We start from the raw sequence: 25595 nt of genomic DNA on the forward strand, positions 1-25595 counted from the left end.
GGAGCTGTTCATTCCCACCCCAGCCAATCCCGAAATTCGCTCGGACGCTAACAGAAGACTGCGCCGCTGCTTTGGGATTGGTAGCCGAGTTGTGTGTCGCGCTTTTTGTGACGACGCGGACAACATGGCCGCGGAAAGTGGTAGCGATTTTCAGCAGAGACGGAGAAGGCGCCGGGACCCGGAGGAATCAGAAAAAACAGAACTCAGCGAAAGAGAGCTGGCGGTAGCAGTGGCGGTGTCCCAGGAGAACGATGAGGAGAACGAAGAGCGCTGGGTTGGGCCTTTACCTGTGGAGGCAACACTGGCCAAGAAGAGGAAAGGTAGCTGCAGACATAGTACCGGATGAATTGGAGTGCTGCATTCCCCGAGTGGGAGGGTTGAGTTCAAGCCAGATCCGAAGAGGGATGGTGTGTGGAGTTTTGTGCCCTCAGAACAGAGGGCCGTCCTCTCACTTCTGGCCACTCCATACTTGCATGTCTTAACGAAATAGTGATTTAAGCGTAGTACAACGTGTTGATTTGTTATGATAGATGCTAAAACTAACATTTTCCTATACTTACGTGTTTGGCTTCTCTCATTTACTCCCCACAGCAGCCACATGAAGTTGGAATTTTGAACTCTTATTTAGATATGGAAAAGGGTACTAGTTCTCTTTAAGGCTTTAGTTCAGGAGTGGTGTTAATGCATTAATGTTGGGGCGCGAGAGGAAGGCGGTGCTTATTTCGAATCATGGTAGGTAAAGATAATTTCAACTCTGACACTTCCACTAATAAATTTTCGTATCTAGGGAAAGTCACGTAAGCTTCCTAGATCACAGATTTGTTTTCATCCAAAACCCGAAGTCTGTGGTTTTGAAATCATACTCTTGATACGATAGGCTGAAGCATTTTGTCGCTAACGAGGAATAATCACAAATTATTATCAAATAAAAGGGGTGGGAAAAGGAGTAGATTAAGTTTTCTTTGTTGTTTTGTCTTGTCTTGTTTTTCTGTAAAATGTTTTCCTTAAGTATTTAGGACCTTTTAAATGTGGTCTAAGCTCAAATTGTACTTTAGCACTTTCCCTTAAAACTTTTCAATGATTTCTCATTATTTTTTCTTTTTCTTTTTTTTTTTTTGAGACAGACTCTCGCTCTGTCATAAGGCCGGAGTGCAGTGACGCTATCTCGGCTCACCGCAACCTCTGCCTCCCGGGTTCAAGCAATTCTCCTGCCTCAGCCTCCCGAGTAGCTGGGACTACAGTCGCACGCCCCTACGCCCCAGCTGATTTTTGTATTTTTAGTAGAGACGGGTTTTCACCATGCTGGCCAGGATGGTCTTGATCTCTTGACCTCTTGATCTGCCCGCCTCGGCCTCTCGAAGTGCTGGGATTACAGGCGTGGGCCACCGGCGCCCGGCTCATTATTTTCATTAAAGCCCGAACTCCCTCACATGGCATATAAAGCCCTTTATGATGTGATCTCTCCTTACCTTCTTAGTGCATTTTCCATTATCCTCCTCTCCCAACCCCTTACTTTGTACTGCAGCCATTCTAAAATCACTCGAGAATGGGTCATGTACTCTTTTTCCTCTGGATTCCTACCCAGATATGATGTCTCTACCGGGAATAATTTCCCTGATCCCTTCCACTGAACTGACTTTTGGTCAACCTTTAGCACTTAGCTATCATCTTCTCTGGGAAGCCTGTGACTTCTCCAATCTGGACTGGATTTCTAAAGCACTTTGATCATAATTCTGAGGTAGTTATCTATCAACACTGAATTTATAGGTAGCCTTCAAATTTTATGTATCCAAATTTTGAAGAAGCTGTTTTTTTGAACCTTGTATATGGACACCCTTACAGTGCATTATCATTTTTACTTCCTGGTCCTCTTATTAAATGTTTCCATACTAACCATTTTATTTATGGCATTTGCCGCAGTTTCTACTTACATATTTATTCATGTGATTGATGAATGTTTCTCTCCACTGCTAAGACTGTAAGCAAGTAAGAACCAGGATCTCACCTTTTTTGTTCATTGCTTGGTGTACAGTGTTTTGCCTAAGTATTTAATGAATGAATATTAAAGCGTTTATGCTGGTCTTTAACTATTTTGTTGCATATGAATATTTTTGCAAGTTCTCCTTTAATTAAACGAGTAAGGAGAAATGTAAAAATCCAGAAATATCGAAATGCTGATATTAGTGTTACCAGACAAGTGTCTTACAAACTTAATATAACTGAGACATATAAATTAGTAGGTGTGAAAATCTTTAATCAGTTGTTTATTGTTTTAAGACAGCCGATAGTTGGCTGGGTGCGGTGGCTGACGCCTGTAGTCCTAGCACTTGGGAGGCTGAGGCAGGCAGATCATCAGGTCAGGAGTTCGAGACCAGCCTGACTAACATGGTGAAACCCCGTCTCTCCTAAAAATACAAAAAAATTAGCTGGGCGTGGTGGCGCACGCCTATAATCCCAGCTATTCAGGAGGCTGAGGCAGGAGAATCCCTTGAACCCAGGAGGCAGAAGTTGCAGTTAGCTGAGATTGCTCCACTGTACTTCAGCATGGGCAAGAGAGCAAGACTCCGTCTCAAAAAAAAAAGACAGCCAATAGTGTTTTCAGTTTGAAGAAGAAAATTGAAACTAAAAAACATACATGGAATGTGACAAAAATATTATTTAAAATTTTGTCTAAATGGACAAGTGTTTAACAATTTCAGCTTTCTAGAAATGGAGTCACCCCCTTTAACATGTTCTTTGGACATTGGACTGTTGTATATATTTTCAGAAAGACATGATTATATGACACTGACCTTTACACTGCCTCTTCAGAACAGGAACTGTGTTTTACTCTTCTTTATGCCCATGTGACTTAGAACACATTTTGTTCTTAATAAGTATTTGTCCACAAATGAACTATCACACAGAAAAAGGAATCTGAATCAGATAGGATTAACTTTATCTACATATTACAGAAAAACCCAAAATAACAATGATGTTGAAGAGATAGTGCTTTACTTCTTTTATGTGTAGAAGTACCAAGACAGGCAGTCCAGGATTGGTGTGGAGGCTCCAGAAGTTCCTAGACTCTCCCCAGCTTTCTGCCCTAACATAACGAAGGTACAGCCCTCATCTTCATTTCTCTGAATGATTAAGATTACAGCAGTCATATCCCAGTTCCAAGGTATAGGATTGAGGAAAGCAAGAAGGGCACATTTTTTCAAGACTGCTGGTGACAAAACATTTCCACTTTTACTCATTAGCATATGGTTAAACCTCACTCCAAGGGAAAGTGAGAAACGTCATGTTATAGCTGGACATCAATATGCCCATATATAAATGGGGGTTCTGTTCCTAAAAATGAAGGGAAAAGTAGTTCATCAGACACAAGCCTGAAACAGCTCATCATGTTTAATTTAGCAACTTTTTTTAGGCACGTTTGGCCATCGTTGGGTTATTTTATTTGGGATACATATAATTCTCCCCTCCCCTACCCTCCTCTGCTTCCTTCCCTTCCTTTCCTTCCTTCCTCCCTCACTCCCTCCCTCCCTTCCTCTTTCTTTCCCTCCCTTCTTTTCTTCCTTCCCTCCTTCATTCCCTCCATCCCTTTCTTTTCTTTTTTTTTTTTGCTAGTAAAATTGTTCATACCTCATATAGTAAATCAGTATTTCCTGACATTCCTCAGATTACTACTCTTTCAGGTGGATTTTTTCCAGGTTTTGCACTTGGAAAAAATTTGAGATATATTCAACTGGATACCCCCTAGGATGTTCTCAGGCGTAAATATCTAAGAATTGTACCATGTTTAAGTGTTTCAAACACAGTGTCAGTAACTTCAAAGAGAATCAGTGCTTTAAATATTAACTGAGACAAATTACAGATGGCCACTGGACTCTTTTAAGTTAGCACTAAATTATATCTACAATGTCAGGAAGATGGTTGTGATATTTTCATGAAACTTTTTAAGTTTTTCTCTTTTCTTTTTTTTTTTTTTGAGACAGAGTCTCGCTCTGTCGCCCAGGCTGGAGTGCAGGGGCAGGATCTCAGCTCACTGCAAGCTCCGCCCCCCGGGTTCACACCATTCTCCTGCCTCAGCCTCCCATGTAGCTGGGACTATAGGCGCCCGCCACCACGCCTGGCTAATTTTTTTTTTTTTTTGTATTTTTAGTAGCGACAGGGTTTCACCACGTTAGCCAGGATGGTCTCAATCTCCTGACCTCATGATCCGCCCGTCTCGGCCTCCCAAAGTGCTGGGATTACAGGCGTGAGCCACCACGCCCGGCCTTTTCTTTTCTTTTTGATAGAACATTCACATTAAGCCAGAACCACTCATTTCTTAACTCCTGGGGACAGTTAGCATGTATATAATACCTGGGAACTTGTTGTAATTCACTAAATCATGGTGCTATTCAGTGCTCTGAAATAGTAGACATTAAAACTGACATAAAATACTGGATTTTTTAATTGTGAATTGAGAAAAATTAAAATCTAGGAGAAAATACCAAGTAGAGTGTAGACAATTTTAAATAAAATACAAGATGGTATTTGGCTTATTTGTTAAAAATAGATTTTATACTTTACTTTTTTTTCTTCAGTCTTAGAGTTTGAAAGAGTCTATCTTGATAATCTCCCCAGTGCATCCATGTATGAGCGCAGTTACATGCATAGAGATGTTATCACCCATGTGGTATGCACCAAGTAAGTCTATCACATCTTTTTTACTTTGTTCTGAGAAGTTTATTTAAAAAAAAAAAAAAAAGCTTCAATTTTGAGGTAGATTTATAGAGGTAATTTTAAAATTTTACAGATTTTTGTTTAATTTCATTAGTTCTGAAATGAATAAAGTCCTACATGTTCTTTCCTATATCACACAAATAATGCATTCTCTAAGACAGAACCCCTTAGTTTATATGTATGTCTTTGGAGATAAATGCCAAGAAGGGAATGAACCAGGTAGTGTCTGAGCTTCCCTGAAGAAGAGGGTACATTAGTTAAGATACGAATAATTGGTACCTGGCCTCTTTGGTACTAGTGGAGAAAATGTGGGCTAAATACCCTAAGAATAGCAAAGGACCTTCAAAACAGATGAGTAGGATCTTGGAGAAGGATAATAATAGTACAGGTTGAGCACCCGAAATCTAAAATGCTCCAAAATCCAATACTTTTTGAGTGCTGACATGATGCTCAAAGGAAATGCTCTTTGGAGCATTTGAGATTTTCTGATTAGGGATGTTCAGCCAGCAAGTGTAATGTAAATATTCTAAAATCTGAAAAATTGAAACTCTAAAACAATTCTGGTCTGATGCATTTTGGATAAGGGATACTCAAACTGTAGTAATATTATACCATTTGTTGAGCTCATAATATGTCCCAGGTACTGTGCTAAGGCTTTTTCTTTTTTTATCTGTCAAGGCTTTTTCATAAATTTTTTTATTTATCATAAAAATAATCTTGTGAGTTAGTATATGCTCTTCATTTTAGAGATGAGGAAACTGAAGTTTAGAGAGGTTAAATAGCATATTAGGCTGCTATTTAAAAGGCAAGGGTTAAATCCTAGAAGACTTTTTATTTCTTGTATGGGTTTTGAACCTGTGAGCAGTAGAGTAACATCAGATTTACTTTTATTAAAGGACCACCCTGGCTGTGGTGAGATGAATGGATTCAAACAGGTCAAGAATGGATACAGGGAGAGAAGTTAGGAAGCTGGTATAGAAATCTGGATGAGATATGGTGGCTTGGATGATACTAGCAGTGACTATGGGAAGTAGGTGGATTACTTTATGCTTTTGTAGGTCAGTCTATTCTTGATGGCTTGAAGACAAATTTAATTTCATATATAAATCTAAATAAAATATTTATATTTCATGAAAAATAGGATAATTCTGACCAAATATTAGCACCTTTTCTAGTCTCAAGTTCTCAGTGTGTTGAACAACATATAGATACTAGCATTGCTGTCGCTCTCTTCTCAAATATTTTTGTTTTGTTTTTTTAAACCACGGCAGTGGAAGGTAATACAGAGAATATACGTTTTTTGGTTAGGTAGATTGAAAGCCACTCTAGCTATATGGACCTGAGGCAAGTACATTTAACATTTTAAAACTATTTCCTACTTATAAAATGATGATAAAAATACATAGAGTTGCTGTAAAATTACTAAGGTAATATGTACAAAGTACCTGACATATACTGGGTTTCCATAAATGATTTCTATTTTTACATACCTAATAGGGGAGATTCTTCTGTACAAAATCTTTTTGATACTTAAGTGACCAAAATACTTTGTATAGGATATAAAACAAACTTTTGTTGAATTTTGTTGTATGTGAAAGTAGTATGTTTAGATTTACTTATCAGCTACTGACAAATAGTTTATTTTCTTGTGAAAAGACTGTCTATAGGGTAATTTTAGCAATAAAGAATCCAAAGTATAGTGATTCTTAGTGAGATTTTTATTTTAATTTCAAATTTTAGTTCAATTCTGATCCTAGCTCTTGAGATTAAACTAAGTGAAGCTGTAACTGTTTTGATATCCAGAAAGGAGCTTCAAAATTTACAGTGTTCTGTAATATAGTGGTCTGCTTAAAGAAAGGTTTTTTTAAAAAACCCATTATGCAAAAGTCAGCTTTTTGGTGAATGATTGCTTTGGGAATACTGAGTGATTCATAGATCTGTTTTAGAAATTAACTTTTAACATTTCATATATGCAGAACAGATTTTATTATTACTGCCAGTCATGATGGACATGTCAAGTTCTGGAAAAAAATAGAAGAGGGAATTGAATTCGTTAAACATTTTCGTAGTCACCTGGGTAAGAATTTCTCCTCATTTTCTTGTAGCTCTTTTCTAAACTGTACTAATTAAAGTTTAAATTTTTAAAAATTTTTTTCTTTGAATCATGCACATTTATTTTATTGGTATTTACTAGAATGTTTTAATTTCATTTATTGAAATAGGAGTAATTGAGAGTATTGCAGTTAGCTCTGAGGGAGCATTGTTCTGTTCTGTGGGTGATGATAAAGCAATGAAGGTGTTTGATGTAGTGAACTTTGACATGATCAACATGCTGAAACTTGGGTGAGTCTTTTAAAAAGTATATATATTTTAACTTATTGAAGTAATTTGTAGATCAGACTTTACCATTTAATAGGTTATTTCTAAATAGTATATTACCAGATCTTTAAAAAAAAAATGTGCCTTTGGATTTTGCTTGGGAAAGTTAGATACAGTGAATCCTTATAATGTTTGGAAGCATCTGCTCTGGTTTGTTATCAATCACAGAAATTTCTAAACAGCATCATAACAAGGATTCCTTATATCCAAATTGACATTACTTAGTAATATTACTGGAGCTCTGTCATATCTAATTACTGGTACTTACGGTTAACTTCCTTGCTTTACTAATCTCAGTAATATAGAATTGAGTTCCTATAAGGTTTATTCACATTTTTGGAATTAAAGCTATTTATTGGTGATGTTGAACTTTGGAATATATTGATACTAAAACTATGGTTAGATTGTACAGTATTCAGACTGATACTTTGTTTTAAGCATGTCTTTTTTAAGATAACATATTGAATTTATACACATCTAAATAAATGTCAGCTTGAAAGTCATAAAACAGTGTCAGAAAGTTTTGGGACTTGCCTTAGTCTGCTTGGATGCCATAACAAAAAAAAAAAACCGTAGACTAGGTGACTTAAATACAGAAATCTGTTTTCTCACAGTTCTGGAGGCTCGAAAGTCCAAGGTCAAGGTTCCATCAGGGTTTGATTTCTGATGAGAGCTGTCTTTCTTGCTTCTCCCTATGTTCTCACATGGTTGGAGGAAGAAGGAAGGGAGAGGGAAGAGGGAAAAGGAGATCTTTTTTTCTTCTTGTAAGGCCACAAGCCCATCAGATGAGCTCATTAACCTTAATTACCTCCTGAAGACCCTGTCTCTAGAAATTCCAACTGATGGAATTCCAACTGTGGTTTGAATTATGTCCTCAATTCAAATAATTTCAAATCTTAGAATTTCCTTCAAAGTAAGTTTATGACTTTATGAGCCACTGAAGGGAATCAGTCTCATTATTTATGGTTAGAATGGCACAAACATAATTACCTATCTTGATCATCTGTCTTACTCCCCATGTTTGTTTCCTCAAAGCTTTTCATTCACAAATATTGAACGTTTGCCCTTTGAGAATACTTTGAAGAGTATATTTCAGACTTTGATAGAAATTCTTAAAGAAGAGGTCCAGAAGGTTTTGAGCATCAGCACCATGGTTAGAATAATAGTGTCATTGCCATGTATACGTATGTAACAAACCTGCATGTTGTGCACATGTACCCTACAACTTAAATTTTAAAAAAAATTAAAAAAAAAAAAAAAATATTTTAAAAAAAAAAAAAAAAAAAAAAAAAAAAAAACAGAAAGAAGGCCAATATGGGTCAAGCAGAGTAAGCAAGGGGACAAGAATATGTGAGGTTGACAGGAGTCAGATCTTACAGGACTTTGTACCTAAGATAAAGAAATTAGATTTTTTTTAAGTATAATAAAGAAATATTGGAAGGTTTAAAAAAAAAAAGAATAATAGTTTTGCTTCCCAGAATCACTACTTTGAAGGAAACAACATTCATTTTTGAGTGTTTTAGTACAATTGATTAAATCAGTCTGAATTATTTTATGCCTTATTCATCAGGTAGAATGTTTAAAGCTTAGAGTTTTAGTATCAGGATTTAGTTAGTAATGAGAGTGTTTTAGGACAGTATTTTTCTTTGAAGTATTGCCATAATATTTGATTTTAAATATTTCAAGAAAGGATTTATAAAGTATACTATTACATGCTAACCTATTTTAAAGTAAGTATCCATAGACTGTTGTAGAGAGATCCAAAAAGCAATGTCCCAGAAGGTCTTAGGGTCCAGATCTGATTAAGTTTCCTTATCTGCCCAAGAGAAATAAATGTGCTGCTATATGCAGTTCTCTTCTTGTGTTTTGACAGATTCTCAGAATTATTATTATATTGATGAGGTCAGAAAGATTTTAAAAAAGTAACTATTCTTAGCTGTTCCTCCCCATTCTGTGTCTCTGCTACTTTTGAGCAGGGAATCCAAAACTGTCTAAATCACTGGCCAAGACATTTGGTAGTGGGATAGGGAGGGATTCTTGCTTGTTGTGCTGACCTTTTTTTTTTCCCCCTTTCAATTCTTTATGATTTTAGCTATTTTCCTGGACAGTGTGAGTGGATCTATTGCCCAGGGGATGCAATTTCTTCAGTTGCTGCTTCTGAAAAGAGTACGGGAAAAATTTTCATTTATGATGGCCGAGGAGATAACCAGCCACTTCATATTTTTGACAAACTCCATACGTCACCTCTTACTCAGATACGGCTAAACCCAGTTTTCAAAGCAGTAGTGTCTTCTGACAAATCTGGGATGATTGAATACTGGACTGGGCCTCCTCATGAATATAAATTCCCCAAAAATGTGAACTGGGAATATAAAACTGACACTGATTTATATGAATTTGCCAAGTGTAAGGCTTATCCAACCAGCATATGTTTTTCACCGGATGGGAAGAAAATAGCTACTATTGGTTCTGATAGAAAAGTTAGAATTTTCAGGTTTTTAACTGGAAAACTCATGAGAGTCTTTGATGAATCACTAAGCGTAAGTGTAATTTAAATTTAACCATACTTTTCTAAAAATGCTTTATTTTATGCCTTTTCTTGAAAGATCTTTTTTCTACACACAGACATTTAGGTAGTTATTTTTTTTTCTTAGCACATTAAAGATACTCAACTGTTTCTGTCTTGTAGTGTTGCTCTTTGAAACTCTCTTCTCTAGGGGTTTATGATGTGCGTTTTCCAAGTCAGTTATTGTCTTATTTTTGTGGTTATTGTTTTGTTTTTTACAATTTTGTTTTGTTTGCAAGCTATTAAGATCCTCAAAACTCATTCTAGGACCCCTTCTCACTCTTTATTCACTCCTGTCCATATGACTACTTCTAAATTTACTTCTGTAGCCTTCTACTACAAGCAAACCTGGTGCTATCTCTTTCTTTTCCTGTCTTCATAAATGGTGCCAGTATCCATCTAGTTCCTCAAACCAGAAATCTAAGAGTTATCCTTAACTCTTTTACCCTTCTATGCCAATTTTGCTTTCTAAATATAAATACACCAATTTCTTTTCAGCACAGCTGTCACCATAGTTCATGCTCTTTTGCCTGACCTATTGCATGGCCTACTACCTATATTTATTCTGGCTTCTTCCTAATATCCACTCTGCACCCAGGGCCATCTTTTAAAAGCATATATCTGGTTATGTCATTCCTTTGCCTAGAACTTTTCAGTTAATTCCTTCTGTTCTTGGGATCAAGACCAGAGACATGGCTTACCATGTTGTGACACCATAAGTCACTGTTCTCCCTGCCTCTTATTCTGCCATTTGGGCCTCCTTTTTATTTCTTGAACATGCCTCCCACCACAGGACCTTTTTATAAGTTGTTTCCTCCACTTGGAGTGAGGCCCTCCCTCCCTCCTCAAATTCCTCTGTTACCTATTGAACTGGTACTTCAGATTTCAAATGAAGACTCACTTCCCCTGGGAGGCTTCGACTGTTCATCCTGTCTTGCATAGTTTGGGTTTTTTTTGGTTTTGTTTTCTTTTTCTTAATTATTTTCTGAGATAAGAGTCGCACTCAAGTGCAGTGGCATGATCCAGCTCATTTCAGCCTCCGCCCTCTGGGTTCAAGCGATTCTTCTGTCTCAGCTTCCTAAGTAGCTGGGACTACAGGTGCATGCCACCACGCCTAGCTAAATTTTTTTTTTTTTTTTTTTTTTAGTAGAGATGGGTTTTACCATGTTAGCCAGGCTGGTCTTGAACTCCTGGCCTCAAGTGATCCGCCTGCCTTGGCTTCCCAAAGTGCTGGGATTACAGATGTGAGCCACTGTGCCAAGCCAGCAGAGTTTTTTTTTAATGTGACTGTAGATCACTCTTTCTTTTAGAGCATTTGATATGGTCATATTATTTGATTAATGTGTATCACCTCCAGTAGACTAAGCCCTGTGTGATCTGTTTTAGCTCATGATTCTAACTCCACAGTAAAAACAGTACCTCACACAGAGTTATTCAAATATCTTGAAAGAGTGATTCTAGCCATCACTTGTTAGACTGCTAACAAGAATTTGTTATAGCATGTAGTTGTGGAATGAGTTTTTAATCCATGCAATTCACTGGTTTCTGTGATTGCAACTATTGCTATCAAGTGGTTCTCTGAATCCGAGTCTACCCAGATTGAACCTTTGTTGCAATGTTTATTATATGACATTGTCAATTCTTTTGTCCTTGGCAGTGACCAATTTGCATTGGATTCCCTGTTGTAAGTTCTTCATAAATTGTCAACTCTTCCTAGTGGCGCTTTTGAGTTGGTAGCACGTGGTAATAAATGAGTTGGTTGTCTGTCTGTCTGAAGTAATATAATTCCAGACAAATTTGAAGATCTGTTTGCCAGCCAAATTATCCTCATGACAAATTTTCTTGTTGGAAGAAGATAGCTTTCCACTCTGCTTTTAAGGAGAAACATTTATTGGTAATACTTTCTTTAATGGTGGCAGATAACTAAATATAACTTGCAATTTAAATAAAAATTTAAAACTCTATTAACTTGCAGTTCTTCCAAGATCCCTTAGGCAAAGAAATATTCAGAATCTAGTCTCTGGACACAAGTTTCTTAACACACATACTCTGAGCTGCTCAGTTCACTCTATTTGCTCATTGTTGTCTTCAACATTTGTTTAAATGATTGGCCTGAGGTGACAAGAAGTCAGTAGTAGAACTTAAGACAGAAGTGGAGATTCAGAATGAGAGCTTGCCAGAAAAGCCAACCATCAGTTAAATTACAGTGCTAGCGACTAGTAAATGACTGGCGTCTCAAGGAGGTGGTAGTGGAGGAGGGTAGTTTCTAACCAATCAGAATCCTACTTTAACAGAAAAGCAATTGAATGGGATGATGTGAGTTATCTTTTAGTATTTATTAACCAGGGTCACTGTATATGGCTGTTCAGTTGGCGTATCACATAAGCCCTGCTGTGAAGTCTAGAACACTCTAAAAAGATTCTGATCAGATACTTACCAGGTTGGATAACATTTATGGAATACTTATATATGGACAGATGACCACCTACAGACCTTATGTCTTAAAAACTGAGTCTTCTCTCCAGCAGAAATGATCATTGGCCCTTCCCTACAAAATGTGTAGTCCAGCATCCTAGGCTATTCCTGGCACATGAATAAGCAGCGTAATATGTATCAGTCTCTCTGTCTTTTGAGACTAGAGACAAGAAAACCTAACAACTAGGCTTTCTAACTGTTCCGTAAGACCTTGACCTTGTGCTTATACCCTAACACACATACCTCTTTTTGATTCTTTGAGTTTTGTATATTGTTCTAACCTTATCTAGAAAACACAAGATTTTGGTTGATGTAAGCATGAAGTAAGCATAGAATTAGATGGGACAGAAGTCTGGCTTATTTTCATCTGCAATGGAAAGCTATTTTTGAATGCTGCTGTTTGATGCCCAGATTGTGTAGAAAACAATATAAAGATCATTATCTTCTTTTGGAAGATTCATAATATGTTAATACAATTAGAGATGTGATGCCTATCTTGAAATTTGTGTAATATCAAAAGAAAAGTAAACCAATTTTCCAAACTATAAAGGACACTCATAGAAATAGTCATGTCTACTAAACCACATGTACCTAATGGTAATCTCACTGCCCTGTGTCAAAATAACTTGAAACATTTTCTGAAATATCATGAATTTGTTATAAATTAGTGAGATGAATTCATTCAGCAAAAATTGAGGGCTTGTTATATGTCAGGCACATAACCTTGCACAAGGACCTCATAGTCTATAGCTGCATTATCCAATATAAATAGTTACTAGCCATGTGTCTGCTGAGCACTTGAGAGATGGCTAGTCCAAACTGAGATATACTGAAAGTGTAAATACAAGATTTCAAAGACTTAATATTTTTTTAAAAGAATGTAATTTATCCCAATTTTTTATATTGTTAATGTTGAGATGGTATTCTGGATATTTTGAGTTTAATCAAACATTAAAATGAAATTCATCGGTTTTTGTTTAATGTAACTACTAGACACTTTAAAATTACATATGTGGCTTGCATTATATTTCATTGGAAAGTGCTACTCTGTGACTTTTAAAAGGCAGATGTATTCTGTAGAGAAACCAGTAGTTATATTAACCAACTGGGTTTTGTTTTAAATTAGAAGAACCAGTTACCATTTTGAAATACCATTTTTTTTTTTTCTTTTTTGAGACGGAGTTTCACACTGTCACCCAGGCCAGAGTGCAGTTGCGTGATTTCGGCTCACTGCAGCGTCCACCTCCTAGGTTCAAGCGATTCTCTTGCTCCAGCCTCCCGAGTAGCTGGGATTACAGGCACACATCACCATGCCCGGCTAAGTTTTTATATTTTTAGTAGAGATGGGGTTTCACCATGTTGGCCAGGCTGTTCTTGAAATGACCTCAGGTGATCCACCTGCCTTGGCCTTCCAAAGTGCTGGGATTAGAGGCATAAGCCACCACGGCCTGAAATACTATTTTTTAGTGACTGGACTTACTAATGTCTATTTCATACTGTTTAGAATCCCTCTTAAGAAGTAAAAACGGTTAGTGGCTCTTAATGTGTATTCTGCTTCTATTTAAATTCTCATTGCATATGTAGATAGATGGGTTGATATAGATATAGGTATATAGAGATTTTGTTACTAAATGGTTTATTTCCTAGATGTTTACTGAACTGCAACAGATGAGGCAGCAGTTACCAGACATGGAATTTGGCCGACGAATGGCTGTAGAACGTGAGTTGGAGAAGGTTGATGCTGTAAGATTAATTAATATAGTTTTTGATGAGACTGGACACTTCGTGCTGTATGGAACAATGCTGGGCATTAAAGTTATAAATGTAGAGACAAACCGGTAAGCTTTAATATGAGGTATTTTTTTAAAAAATATGTTTGTGGGGGACCATTTCCTCCATCATGGGAACAGTGGGAGTATTGTTTGTTCCAAGAAAAATGGAATGGCCCCAAATATCTAAACTTAACCAAATGTTTTGACTGGATTTTTCTGTGGTCTCTTGGTTGTTTATATTCTTATGTAGAAAGTTTCCACTCATGTTTGTAAAAGAAATGGAAAGAAGATATGCATAGTTTCAAGTTGTTGTGTGTTTTTTTTTAACAAGTTTGTCTGTCTTTTGCTTATTGATTTAAATTAGCCTGGTTCATGTTAAATGTTGCCAAAGATTTTAACCACAGAATTCAGCATTACATCCTGCTAGACATAAAATCAAAAGTTAAAAATGCATGAAACCACAGTAAGCCTTTTTTGTGAAAACAGTCCATTTGGTCTTAGTACAGAATAGCTACAATCAGATACTCTCACTGAATGTAAATGAACAGAACTTAATATTTTAAGGAGAAAAAAATGTGCTGTACATTTCCATGTATAAACATATTTATATTGTAGTTCTTGGCAATACAAAATCTTTGAAGTTTTGCAGAACAGTTAACAGACATGGAATTTTAATAAGAATAGGTTAAAACTGTATAAACAAATGACTGATTATTTTTAATAGACCTTACTTTTTTGAACAGTTTTAGGTTCACAGCAAAATTAAGAGGAAGATACAGAGATTTCCCATGTACCCTCTGCCCGAATACATGCATAGCCTCCCCGTTATCAACATCCCCCACCAGAGTGGTACATTTGTTACCATTGATGAACCTACATTGACACATCATTATCACCCAGAGTCCATAGTTTACATTAGGGTTCACCCTTGGTGTTGTATATTCTATAGGTTTGGAGAAATGTATAATTCTATAGGTTTGGAGAAATGTATATAAAAGTATCCACCATTATACTATCATACAGAGTAGTTTTACTGCCTTCAAAATCCTCTGCTTTGACTGTTCAACCACTGATCTTTTCACCATCTCCATAGTTTTGCCTCTTCCAGAATGTGATACAGCTAGAATCATATAGTATGTAGTCTGTCCAGATTGGCTTCTTTCAGTAATATGCATTTAAGGTTCTTCCATGCCTTTCCACAGCTTGATAGCTCATTTCTTTTTAGCACTGAATAATACTCCATTGTCTGGATGTACCACAGTTTATCCATTCACCTACTGAAAGACATCTTGGTTGCTTCCGAGTTTTGGCAGTTACGTATAAAAGCTGCTATAAACATCTGCGTACAAGTGTCTTGTGTAGTCATTTCAGCTCCTTTCGGTAAATATCAAGGAACACAATTGTTGGATCATATGGTAACGGAATGTTTAGTTTTGTAAGAAACAGCCAAACTGCCTTTAGAAGTGGCTGTACTCATTTGCATTCTCACCAGCAATGAATGAGTGTTCCTGTCACTCCACATCTGTGCCATCATTTGGTACTGTCAGTGTTCCAGATTTGGGCCATTTTAATAGATGTGTAGTAGTAATCTTGTTTTAGTATGGATTTCCCTGGCAACATATGAGGTGGAGTATCTTTTCATATGCTTATTTACCATCTGTATGTCTCTTTGATGAAGTATATGTGAAGGTCCTTGGGACATTTTGTAATTGGGTTGTGTTCTTACTGTGTTTTAAGAGTTCTTTGTATATATAGATTTTTTTTTTTTAAGAGTTCTTTATATATTTTGGATAACAGTCCTTTATGAGCTGTTCTCCTAGTCTGTGACTTTTCATTCTCTTGATTGGTTTTGTTGTTTTTTATTGAGACAGAGTCTTGTTCTGTCACCCAGGCTGGAGTGCAGTGGCATGATCTCGGCTTACTACGACCTCTGCCTCCTGAGTTCAAGCGATTCTCGTGTCTCAGCCTCCCTAGTGGTTGGGATTACAGGTGCCTAACACCATGCCTGACCAATTTCTTGTATTTTTAATGGAGACGGGGTTTCACCACATTGGCCAGGCTAGTCTCAAACTCCTGACCTCAAGTGATCTGCTTGCCTCGGCCTCACAAAGTGCTGGGATTACAGGTGTGAGCCACCGTGCCTGGCCTCATTTCTATTTTTTAACCTGAAAATTATAGCTGCCTACCAGTTTAAATTGATAGCTTTTGGGGGGTAGAGAAACACTTTTAAAAAACTTTCACAAGTTATGTTGTACATAGATAAGATAGTTGATTCCCAGCTTTTATCTATAAAGTTGTCATAATTGGAATTAACTTCAGTGATTTTGTTGTATAAAAAACATTGTTATATTTTTAGGTGTGTGCGGATTTTAGGCAAACAAGAAAATATTAGAGTGATGCAATTGGCTTTGTTCCAGGGGATAGCCAAAAAGCATCGTGCTGCAACTACTATAGAGATGAAAGCTTCTGAAAATCCTGTTCTTCAGAATATTCAAGCTGACCCAACAATAGTCTGTACATCATTCAAAAAGAATAGATTTTATATGGTATGTGTAAGTACTAGGAGATTAGACCATAATGTTCCTTCTAGTTTGGTTTGACTTTTCTTTGTTTGTACCTTCAACTGAAGAGAATGTTGGCACTAACAGCAGACTTCCTAAACAACTAGAATACCATCTTATATTAATATTGTAGACTTTTAAACTAGGAGTTGATTTTAAGTATTTCTGTACTGTTTTCCATCATGTTTTGACATTTTTCAACCTCGCTTCCACAACTGTTTGTGTTAAGACGGTAGGAAGTTAGTGGTTATAGTCATAATTACATCCAAAATAGTTTCACTGTGGGATTTTAAAATTTTAGTTTTTTTATTTTTTTAGCCTTTACTCTTGAATATAATTTATCTCCCCTAAATCAGCACAGCTTCCTTCAAATGTATTTCCTTTTTTACCTTTTGACTTTTATTTTAATGGTGCTGCCTTGGAATTATATATTCCTGTGGAATTCTTTTTTTCCTCTGGAGAACTAAAAATACTTTGCATGTTAACTAAGACTGAGATAGTTAAAATCAAACTACTACGCCATATAGGAATAGTACAATTTTATTTGTTCATCCAAGCAGGAAAATCAGAAGTATAGAGATCTCTGCTTGCATTCTATCCTTCACATTGCAATCAGAGAACTTTTTAAAACCCAAATGTGACTCTTATTTTCTGCCTAATGCCCTTCAATGGTGCCCCAGCTATCTATGCTGGCTGGCCCTCCTCACTTCTGTAGCTTTATCTTTCTTCATTTTTCGTTCATTTGCTACACCAACCATACTGAACTTATTCACAGTAGTTGAGTGTGCTTTTTAAACTCTGGGCCTTTGCACAGGCTATTCATTCTGCCAGCCACACACTTCTCTCCGACTCCTAACTCATACTTCAAGTCTCAGTTTGGAAGCCACCGGTTTTTTTTTTTTTTTTTTTTTTTTTTTGGAGGTGGTATCTTGTTCTGTTGCCCAGGCTGGAGTGCAGTGACGTGACTTCGGCTCACTGCAGCCTCTGCCTCCTGGGTTCCAGCGATTCGCCTGCCTCAGCCTCCTGGGTAGCTGGGATTACAGGTGCATGCCACCACACCCAGCTAATGTTTTTATTTTCAGTAGTGACAGGGTTTCACCATGTTGGCCAGGCTGTTCTTGAACTCTTGACCTCTGGTAATCCACCTGAGTCAGCGTCCCTAAGTGCTGGAGTTACAGGCGTGAGCCACCGCACCCAGCCTAGAAGCCCTTTTTAACATCAAGTCTGAGGTAGGTGTGCCTGCTTATGTTTCTTCTTTGCTTCCCCGTCATATGATATGTCACACTTTTTGTGTGAACATCAATTATTTCTTTTGTCTCTGACGCTGTGCTCTTCTTCTGAAGATAAAATCCATAAATAAAGGCACTATGTCTTCTTCACTGTTAAATCCAGAAAGTTAAGAAAATGACTAACGTGCCGGGTGCGGTGGCTCAAGCCTGTAATCCCAGCACTTTGGGAGGCCGAGACGGGCGGATCACGAGGTCAGCAGATCGAGACCATCCTGGCTAACAGGGTGAAACCCCATCTCTACTAAAAAATACACAAAAACTAGCCGGGCAAGGTGGCGGGCGCCTGTAGTCCCAGCTACTCGGGAGGCTGAGGCAGGAGAATGGCGTAAACCCGGGAGGCGGAGCTTGCAGTGAGCTGAGATCCGGCCACTGCACTCCAGCCTGGGCGACAGAGCGAGACTCCGTCTCAAAAAAAAAAAAAAAAAAGAAAATGACTAACGCATTATAATATATTCATTCATTCCTCCAAAATATTGTAAACTGTTGTAATGCTATTAAGGTTAACAGCATTTGATAAATGTATGAAGTAGCAGTTTCCCTACCTCAACAAACCTTCCAACTAAATGGGTAAATTCTTTTAAGATGAGAATTTCATTTACAACTTTAAAAATCGTTACTAAAAATTTATTAATATATGAAAGAAAAAAATTAATCGGTTTTACCTGTAATTTAACTTTGTTATGAAGTAAAAATTACCCATAAAAGATAATTCTTGGCCAGGAATGGTGACTTACCCTGTAAATCCAGCACTTTGGGAGGCCAAAGCAGGCAAATCACTTGAGCCCAGGACCAAGAGCTGCCTGGGCTACATAGCAAGATCTCATCTCTACAAAAAATTTAAGAAGCTAACCAGGCATAGTGGTGTGCACATGTGGTCTCAGCCATGCTGGAAGCTGAGGTGGTAGGATCTCTTGAGCCGAGGAATTCGAGGTTGCAGGGAGCTATGATCACACCACTACACTTCAGCCTGGGTGACAGAGCAAGACCTTATTGCTAAACAAAAAGAGGCAAAAAAAAGATACTTCTTGATATACACTAAAAACATATCAAGACATACACTAAAAACATATACTAATTTTCCATCCACTTTATTCAAAAAACTTTGTTGTTTTTTTCTTTTCCAAGTTTACTTGTATGTTGATTAAAGTGTATATATTCATTATAAAGTTTGAAAAAATAGAGAAACAAAATAAGTCATTCACTGTAGCTTTATACAGCTAATATTGTTATGAATTTTCTTTGAGTCTTACTAGTACATATTCTTAAGCAAAACTAAAATGGTATGCATATATGTGAATTTTGTGTCTCGTTTTTCAGATCCAACATCATGAAATAAAAGTATTAATTTTACAAATCCATATATAATTTTTCAGATCTAACATCATGAAATAAAAGTATAATTTTACAAATCCATATATGAGCTAAATCATGATAACTTAAAAAAAATTCATATAAACAAATAGTACAATAGACATGCCATTCCTTTGAAAACTAGAGAATAGGATGTTAAGGTGATAGCATCCTAACTTGGTTGTTTATTTGGAAGCTATCCAAGCAGACCAAGGAATGACATTAGGCAAGATGGAGGCACTAGCTTTACGTTCCCATAATTAAGCTGACATCAGATAGAGGTTGCTCAGGAGAGAGCATTTCTACTTAAAGTAAAATAAACAGGCCTTGAGAAGTCCAGAGTTTTAACAACTGAAAGGTTTTTCTCAATTCTTCCTAGACCCCAAGGATCTGAGATGTCTACAACTTCACTGAAAATGTTCATTATTTTTCCTATGCTTCAAGGTTTAGATAGGTCAGGTGGGACTGTGGAAACAAAAAATTAAGGATCCATTACTGATTCATTTTTGTGAATCCTTTTTCTACCTAGCATGAGGTCCTGCTCATAGTAGTAATAACAACTGTTAATATGTATATAGTACCCTATATGTATTAGGTACTGTTCTCCAAGGACTTAATATCTAGTTGTTTAATCTTCACAACTACCTTCATTGCAAGGTAGGTACTGCTATCATCATATATGAATGAGGGAAGAAATGAATTCACATCCCCAAAGTTGCAGAATTGGAATTCAAATCCAAACAATCTAAATAATGAAGTGAGCAATAAACAGGTGGCACGTTAGGCCTTACTAGAAGGCATAAGTTGAGAACTACCACAAATGAAACAATTATTCTTGTTAAATGTTTGCCCAAGAAAATTTCTACCCAAAAGAAATTAAATTCCATTTGAAATCAATGTGTTCAGTATGTTATGTGGATCATTTTCATATTAGACAATGTAAAAATAATTTAATTGCCTGACACATCCTGTGATGGGAAATGATTCCTGAAATAAGGATTCTGATGTGAATTCTTACATTTCTTAAGTACTTAATTAGAAATTCTATTGTTCATAAAATTTTTACCAGATGAAAACTTTAATTTGTTCACTCACTTTTTACTTTCCTCCTTGAGTTTACCAAACGAGAACCAGAAGATACAAAAAGTGCAGATTCTGATCGAGATGTTTTTAATGAGAAACCTTCTAAAGAAGAAGTCATGGCAGCTACTCAAGCTGAAGGACCTAAACGAGTTTCGGATAGTGCCATTATCCACACCAGCATGGGAGACATTCACACCAAACTCTTTCCTGTTGAGTATGTATAACTGTTTGTATTGGCTTACGTAATTAAGAATGTAAATGTGTATATCTGAAGAAACCATGCAACTTAAAATTCCCGTTACTTTGACTTAAGGAATTTTGAAGAAATGTTTGATAAAAAACATCTATTCCTGAGCTTTCTGATAAGTGTTATGGTAGAAAATGGAAAATTTTTATACATATATACTTCATAGGTTCATTACGAAGACAAAATATATTGGCTATGAAAGTGCTGAGTGTAAACTGTAAAGTGATATACAAATATGTTAACAGCACATCTCTAACAGCACAAACTCTAGGTTTTATGGATTGCTTTGCTTTCCTCTCAAAGCAAATCCTTAAGAGAAAGATAATTATGTTTCCTTACGAACAGTTGCTAGATACCTATCTCTTTATAGTTTCAATAGCTCTGTGTTTTAAAAGTGAACTATAAGCTGGGTGCAGTGGCATGCACTTGTAATCTCAGCTATTCAGGAGGTTGAGACAGGAAGATCAGTGGAGGCCAGCAGTTTGAGACTAGCCCAAGCAATATGGCAAGACTCTTGTCTCCTAAAAAAAATTTTTTTTTATTAGCTGGGCATGGTGGCACACACCTGTATTCCTGACTGTGCTAGAGGCTGAGGTCAAAAGATGTCTTGAGCCCAGGAGTTTGAGGCTGCAATTAGCTATGGTAACACCACTGCACTCCAACCTTGGCAACAGAGTGAGACTCTGTTTCTACAAAAACAAATTACAACAAAACCGTAAGGACTTCAATTGAAAAAAAGGTGAACGGTTTTCTGGACAGTTTAAAAGATTTTAAAATTAACATACAATGTCAAATACAGTAGAGTATTTCGGGCCATTCTTGACCCAAAAAATGACATCTTTTACAACACTTTTACTTAAAAGTTCTTATTAATATTTTGAATATGAATGTTTTGTACCATATCTTGGTACTCAACAAATAACTATGCAGTTCTCGAATCTTGGACACTCACTTTAAGTGCTCAAAACCCATGTGCTCCTCGGCCTTGTTTGCTGATGTACTTGGGTACAAGATTCTCTTGGTTCATCCATTTCCAGCTCTTAGAAGTATTTCATGGTAATGGACCATATGAAATAATTGCATAATATCAGTTAATATTATTGAGAAAGCTTCATACTCTGAGTGAGACTGTCATTTAAAGTTGAATAGATTTAGATGTCATTTCTATGATTAAGGTTTTGGCCAAGAATATGTCATTGTAAGAAAATGACCTTTCCCAGGAACTTAACCTGTACTACTACATTCAGACCTATAATACTATATGGAGTAAACTAACTTAAGATGTTGGGCCAGGTGCAGTAACTCAGGCCTGTAATCCCAGCACTTTAGGAGGCTGAGGCAGGAGGATCTCTTGAGCCCAGGTGGTCAGCCTAGGCAATATAGTGAGACCCTGTCTCTTAAGAAAAAACATATTTTTAAGGTGCTGTGGCTGTTTGTTTTTTGTTTTTTTTGAGATGGAGTCTTGCTTTGTCACCCAGGCTGGAGTACAGTGGCACGATCTCGGCTCACTGCAAGCTCCGCTTCCTGGGTTCACACCATTCTCCTGCCTCAGCCTCCCAAGTAGCTGGGACTACAGGTGCCCGCCACCACGCCCAGCTAATTTTTTGTATTTTTAATAGAGATGGGGTTTTCACTGTGTTAGGATGATCTGGATCTCCTGACTTCATGATCCGTCCGTCTCGGCCTCCCAAAGTGCTGGGATTACAGGCGTGAGCCACCACACCTGGCCAGCTGTTCTTTTTTTTAACTGCTAAATGACCTTGAAATCTTAGTACTGTCAAACTCAAATATTAGTTAAGCAGTCATGTTCTAAAGATAACCAAGTTAAACAATAAGAATATACTACTTAAATGACCCTCCATGCTTGTCCTGAGATTAGAGGTTATAAAAAAAAAAAACAACTGTCCTTCTGAAACATTCAGAAGACATAGAACATCATTAGGAAGCAGAACTGCAAAGAAAACTGTTTTAAGATGCTCTGAATAGGTTTCATATTGGTAATGTATGTCTTAATAGGTGCCCTAAGACAGTGGAAAACTTCTGTGTTCACAGCAGAAATGGTTATTATAATGGGCATACATTTCACCGTATAATTAAGGTAAGTTACACAAATTTCATGTGATTTAAGAAATACTATATTATTACATAGCAAGAGATTTAAGTGCAAGGAATCTTCTTCTCTCACACTTACCAGTTTAGTGGAAAGGAACAGGAAAAATATACTATGGAAGCCAAAGAAGGAGTGGATGGTCATAAATATCAACATCTAGAATCAACAGGAATAGTGGCATGATTACCTGCTTAGAAACACTGAAGCAATATTTTGTCAGCAGCTAAAGTAAAGGGTAAGATAATGAATAAAGGGTCATGCTGAGATAACATCAGTAACCTAGGTAACCTGTTTGTAGTGGCTAGATAGGGTCTAGATCTAGAAAATACAATTTTTCAATCATAGAGGGGCCACAGTGCCATCTGATCTGTGAGAGCCTGTAATATACCAGAGGAGGAGAGAGAACTCAGGCCCTGGCTTTTGTTGAGCAGCTTTCCATAAAGTGGATGGGACAGTGATACAGTGCTTGGTTTCTGGCAGGTCAGAAATGGCAGGATGGAAAGTCAGATCTCAGGGTCCTAAAGGAATTAGCGAAAAGGCTTTCCAGGAAATCCAGAGTATTTCAGGAAAGGGAGAGGGAGAAGAGGAGGGCAATTATATAAAACATAAAATAACATACAGATCCTAAAATTTATAGTATTAACTGGCTTTATGTAGGTTATTGGGAAAGATAGAACATGTCTATAAATGAGAAGACGACCTTTGCATTTATGTTACAATCAAGGTGGTGGTTGAGCAATGGAAGTACATCATCCAAATTTAAGTGTAAGGGTTTAATCAAATCACTTTATAGTGACAGTTAATATTACACTGAATACATAGCACTCTTGGCACAAATAAAACTTCAAAGTATACGTATACAGAAAAGGACAATGTAATGTTTTTGTGTACTTTCTGTTAAGGGCTTCATGATTCAGACAGGAGATCCAACAGGTACTGGTATGGGAGGAGAAAGCATATGGGGAGGAGAATTTGAAGATGAATTTCATTCAACATTACGACATGACAGACCATACACACTCAGCATGGCTAACGCGGGATCAAATACTAATGGATCCCAGTTTTTCATAACAGTAGTACCAACAGTAAGTACAATATCATTGTTTATAAACTACAGATTGATAGGTTATGATGTAAGAGAGTGAACTCAGAAGAGCTGCATTATTCTGTATTTTCTGCATTATTTATATCATCTACCAGAATACAAACATGAAAATGATTGAGAAGAAAATATAAAATTATGTGACTAATCAGTTTAGAATTGGTAAAACAAAACTTCCACTGTAGTAAGAAATACAATGGACTGCAATTCAAGATACTTGAGTTTCAATGTCAACTTTGCCTCTACTTGATGATGTAACCTAAAATAAATTATTTCACCTCTGTGGGCCTATTTCCTCATCTTCAGAATTCAAGGATTAGAGTATATGAATTCACAATTTTGAGACAATTTCCCCCACATTTTAGTATCTCTGAAATCAGAATACAACTCATAATCAATTACATTTTAGATTTGATGAAATACAGTTTGAGGTAACCTCGCTCTATTGCTATGCAGTAACACAAAATTTTAAAAATTATCTACTTTTTGTTTTAGAATTAAGCACTAAATGATGAAGAAAGGAAAAATATTTATAACTACCATCTGCCAGGCACATAGTTTCATGTAGTATTCACAGTACTTCTAGTATCAGTATCCCCAGTTTTCAATAATAGATGAAGAAACAGACATGATTAACTTGCCAAAAGGTCAAGTAGCCAAGCTAGCATTTGAACTCCCATCTGTCTAATGCCAAAGTATGTGCTGCTTAAACTATTTCAAATTGCTTCTGAATAAACTGTTCAGGTAAGAGTCCTCCAGAGACCTTTTAAATTCTTAGCCACAATTCTGTAAGCCATGTGAAGTAACTTACCTTTAGGGAAGATCTTCCATTTCCCTTTGGTCTGAGAGATGCAGATATTTAATTAAACATTATACTATGCTTTTATTATTTTTTTTAATACACTGGAAGTAACTTTTAAAAGCTGCTAAATTTTTATTGCTAAGAAATTATTGTACTTCTTTTTAAATATATGCTAAAGGGGAGCGTACACTTAAATTCTCTTTAATTTGCTCAACCGGAGGATATAATTTAAAGAAATTGGGGTTTACCAAGATTTTCCATTTGTCCTCCAACACAGCCTTGGCTTGATAATAAGCACACAGTATTTGGACGAGTGACTAAAGGAATGGAAGTTGTACAGAGGATCTCCAACGTCAAAGTCAATCCCAAAACAGATAAGCCCTATGAGGATGTCAGCATCATAAATATTACTGTCAAGTAAAGTAAGATTTGCTTTAATGTACTTGCAAATAAAAATGCAATATTAAACAGATTATTTTACATTAGGAAGCTTAGGACTTGCTGAATATACAGATCATGTTTCAAAGATACAATATTATATTTTTGTATTTTTTATTAAAGGCTATTTTTAAAAAATTACCTTTGACTTTTCTTGCAATATTTCTAACCCTGGGAGGTGATAAATTGAAATGGACTAAACTCAGGCAAACAGCACTCATTATAGGTAATTGCTAATGAGCCTCAAATTAAATATTAAATAATTACGACACTCTCCCCCACCCCCTTTCCACATGGTTTTCTTTCTACTGTCAACCACAATCCAAAAATAGGTGAGCACAATACAGTGAGATATTTTCAAACAGCAAGACCACATTCACATAACTTTTATTATAGTATACTGCTATAGTTATACTATTTTATTGCTGTTAATCTCTTACTGTGCCTAATTGATAAATTAAACCTTATCATAGATATATATATATAGGAAAAAACAATATATACGGGGCTTAGTATCATCTGAAGTTTCAGGCATCCACTGGAGGTCTTAGAAGGTATCCTGTGCAATGACAACCCTATTAAATAATGACAGTGGTACACACCTGTGCTTTACTTTTTGAATACATGCCAGATACTCTGCCCTTATGTTTAGAGGAGTGCACATCCCTCCTCCAAGAAAAAATACTAGGATCTGATATTATATGTCAT

At 36.6% G+C, this 25595-nt stretch overlaps 1 protein-coding gene across 4 annotated transcripts; it reads left to right on the plus strand.

Moving 5' to 3' along the window:
- The first annotated feature begins 52 nt into the window (after positions 1-52).
- PPWD1 (peptidylprolyl isomerase domain and WD repeat containing 1) lies at positions 53-25023 on the plus strand. 4 transcript variants are annotated; one of them, XM_011940690.1, is made up of 12 exons: positions 116-320; positions 592-640; positions 4575-4677; positions 6690-6790; positions 6936-7056; positions 9185-9632; positions 13781-13971; positions 16262-16451; positions 20221-20402; positions 22452-22533; positions 23448-23630; positions 24727-25023. In XM_011940690.1, exons 1-12 carry the CDS (start codon positions 252-254, stop codon positions 24868-24870), a joined length of 1863 nt encoding a protein of 620 aa, XP_011796080.1. In that variant the 5' UTR covers positions 116-251; the 3' UTR covers positions 24871-25023. The 4 variants fall into 4 exon arrangements, with proteins under 4 accessions (XP_011796083.1, XP_011796084.1, XP_011796079.1 ...); XM_011940693.1 differs by lacking the exon at positions 592-640 and having other exon boundaries at positions 53-320; positions 6690-6715; positions 7034-7056; XM_011940689.1 differs by lacking the exon at positions 592-640 and having other exon boundaries at positions 57-320.
- Positions 25024-25595: the final 572 nt, after the last annotated feature.

Source organism: Colobus angolensis, unplaced genomic scaffold (assembly GCF_000951035.1).
Source record: "Colobus angolensis palliatus isolate OR3802 unplaced genomic scaffold, Cang.pa_1.0 Scaffold192, whole genome shotgun sequence".
Taxonomy (NCBI): Eukaryota; Metazoa; Chordata; class Mammalia; order Primates; family Cercopithecidae; genus Colobus; species Colobus angolensis.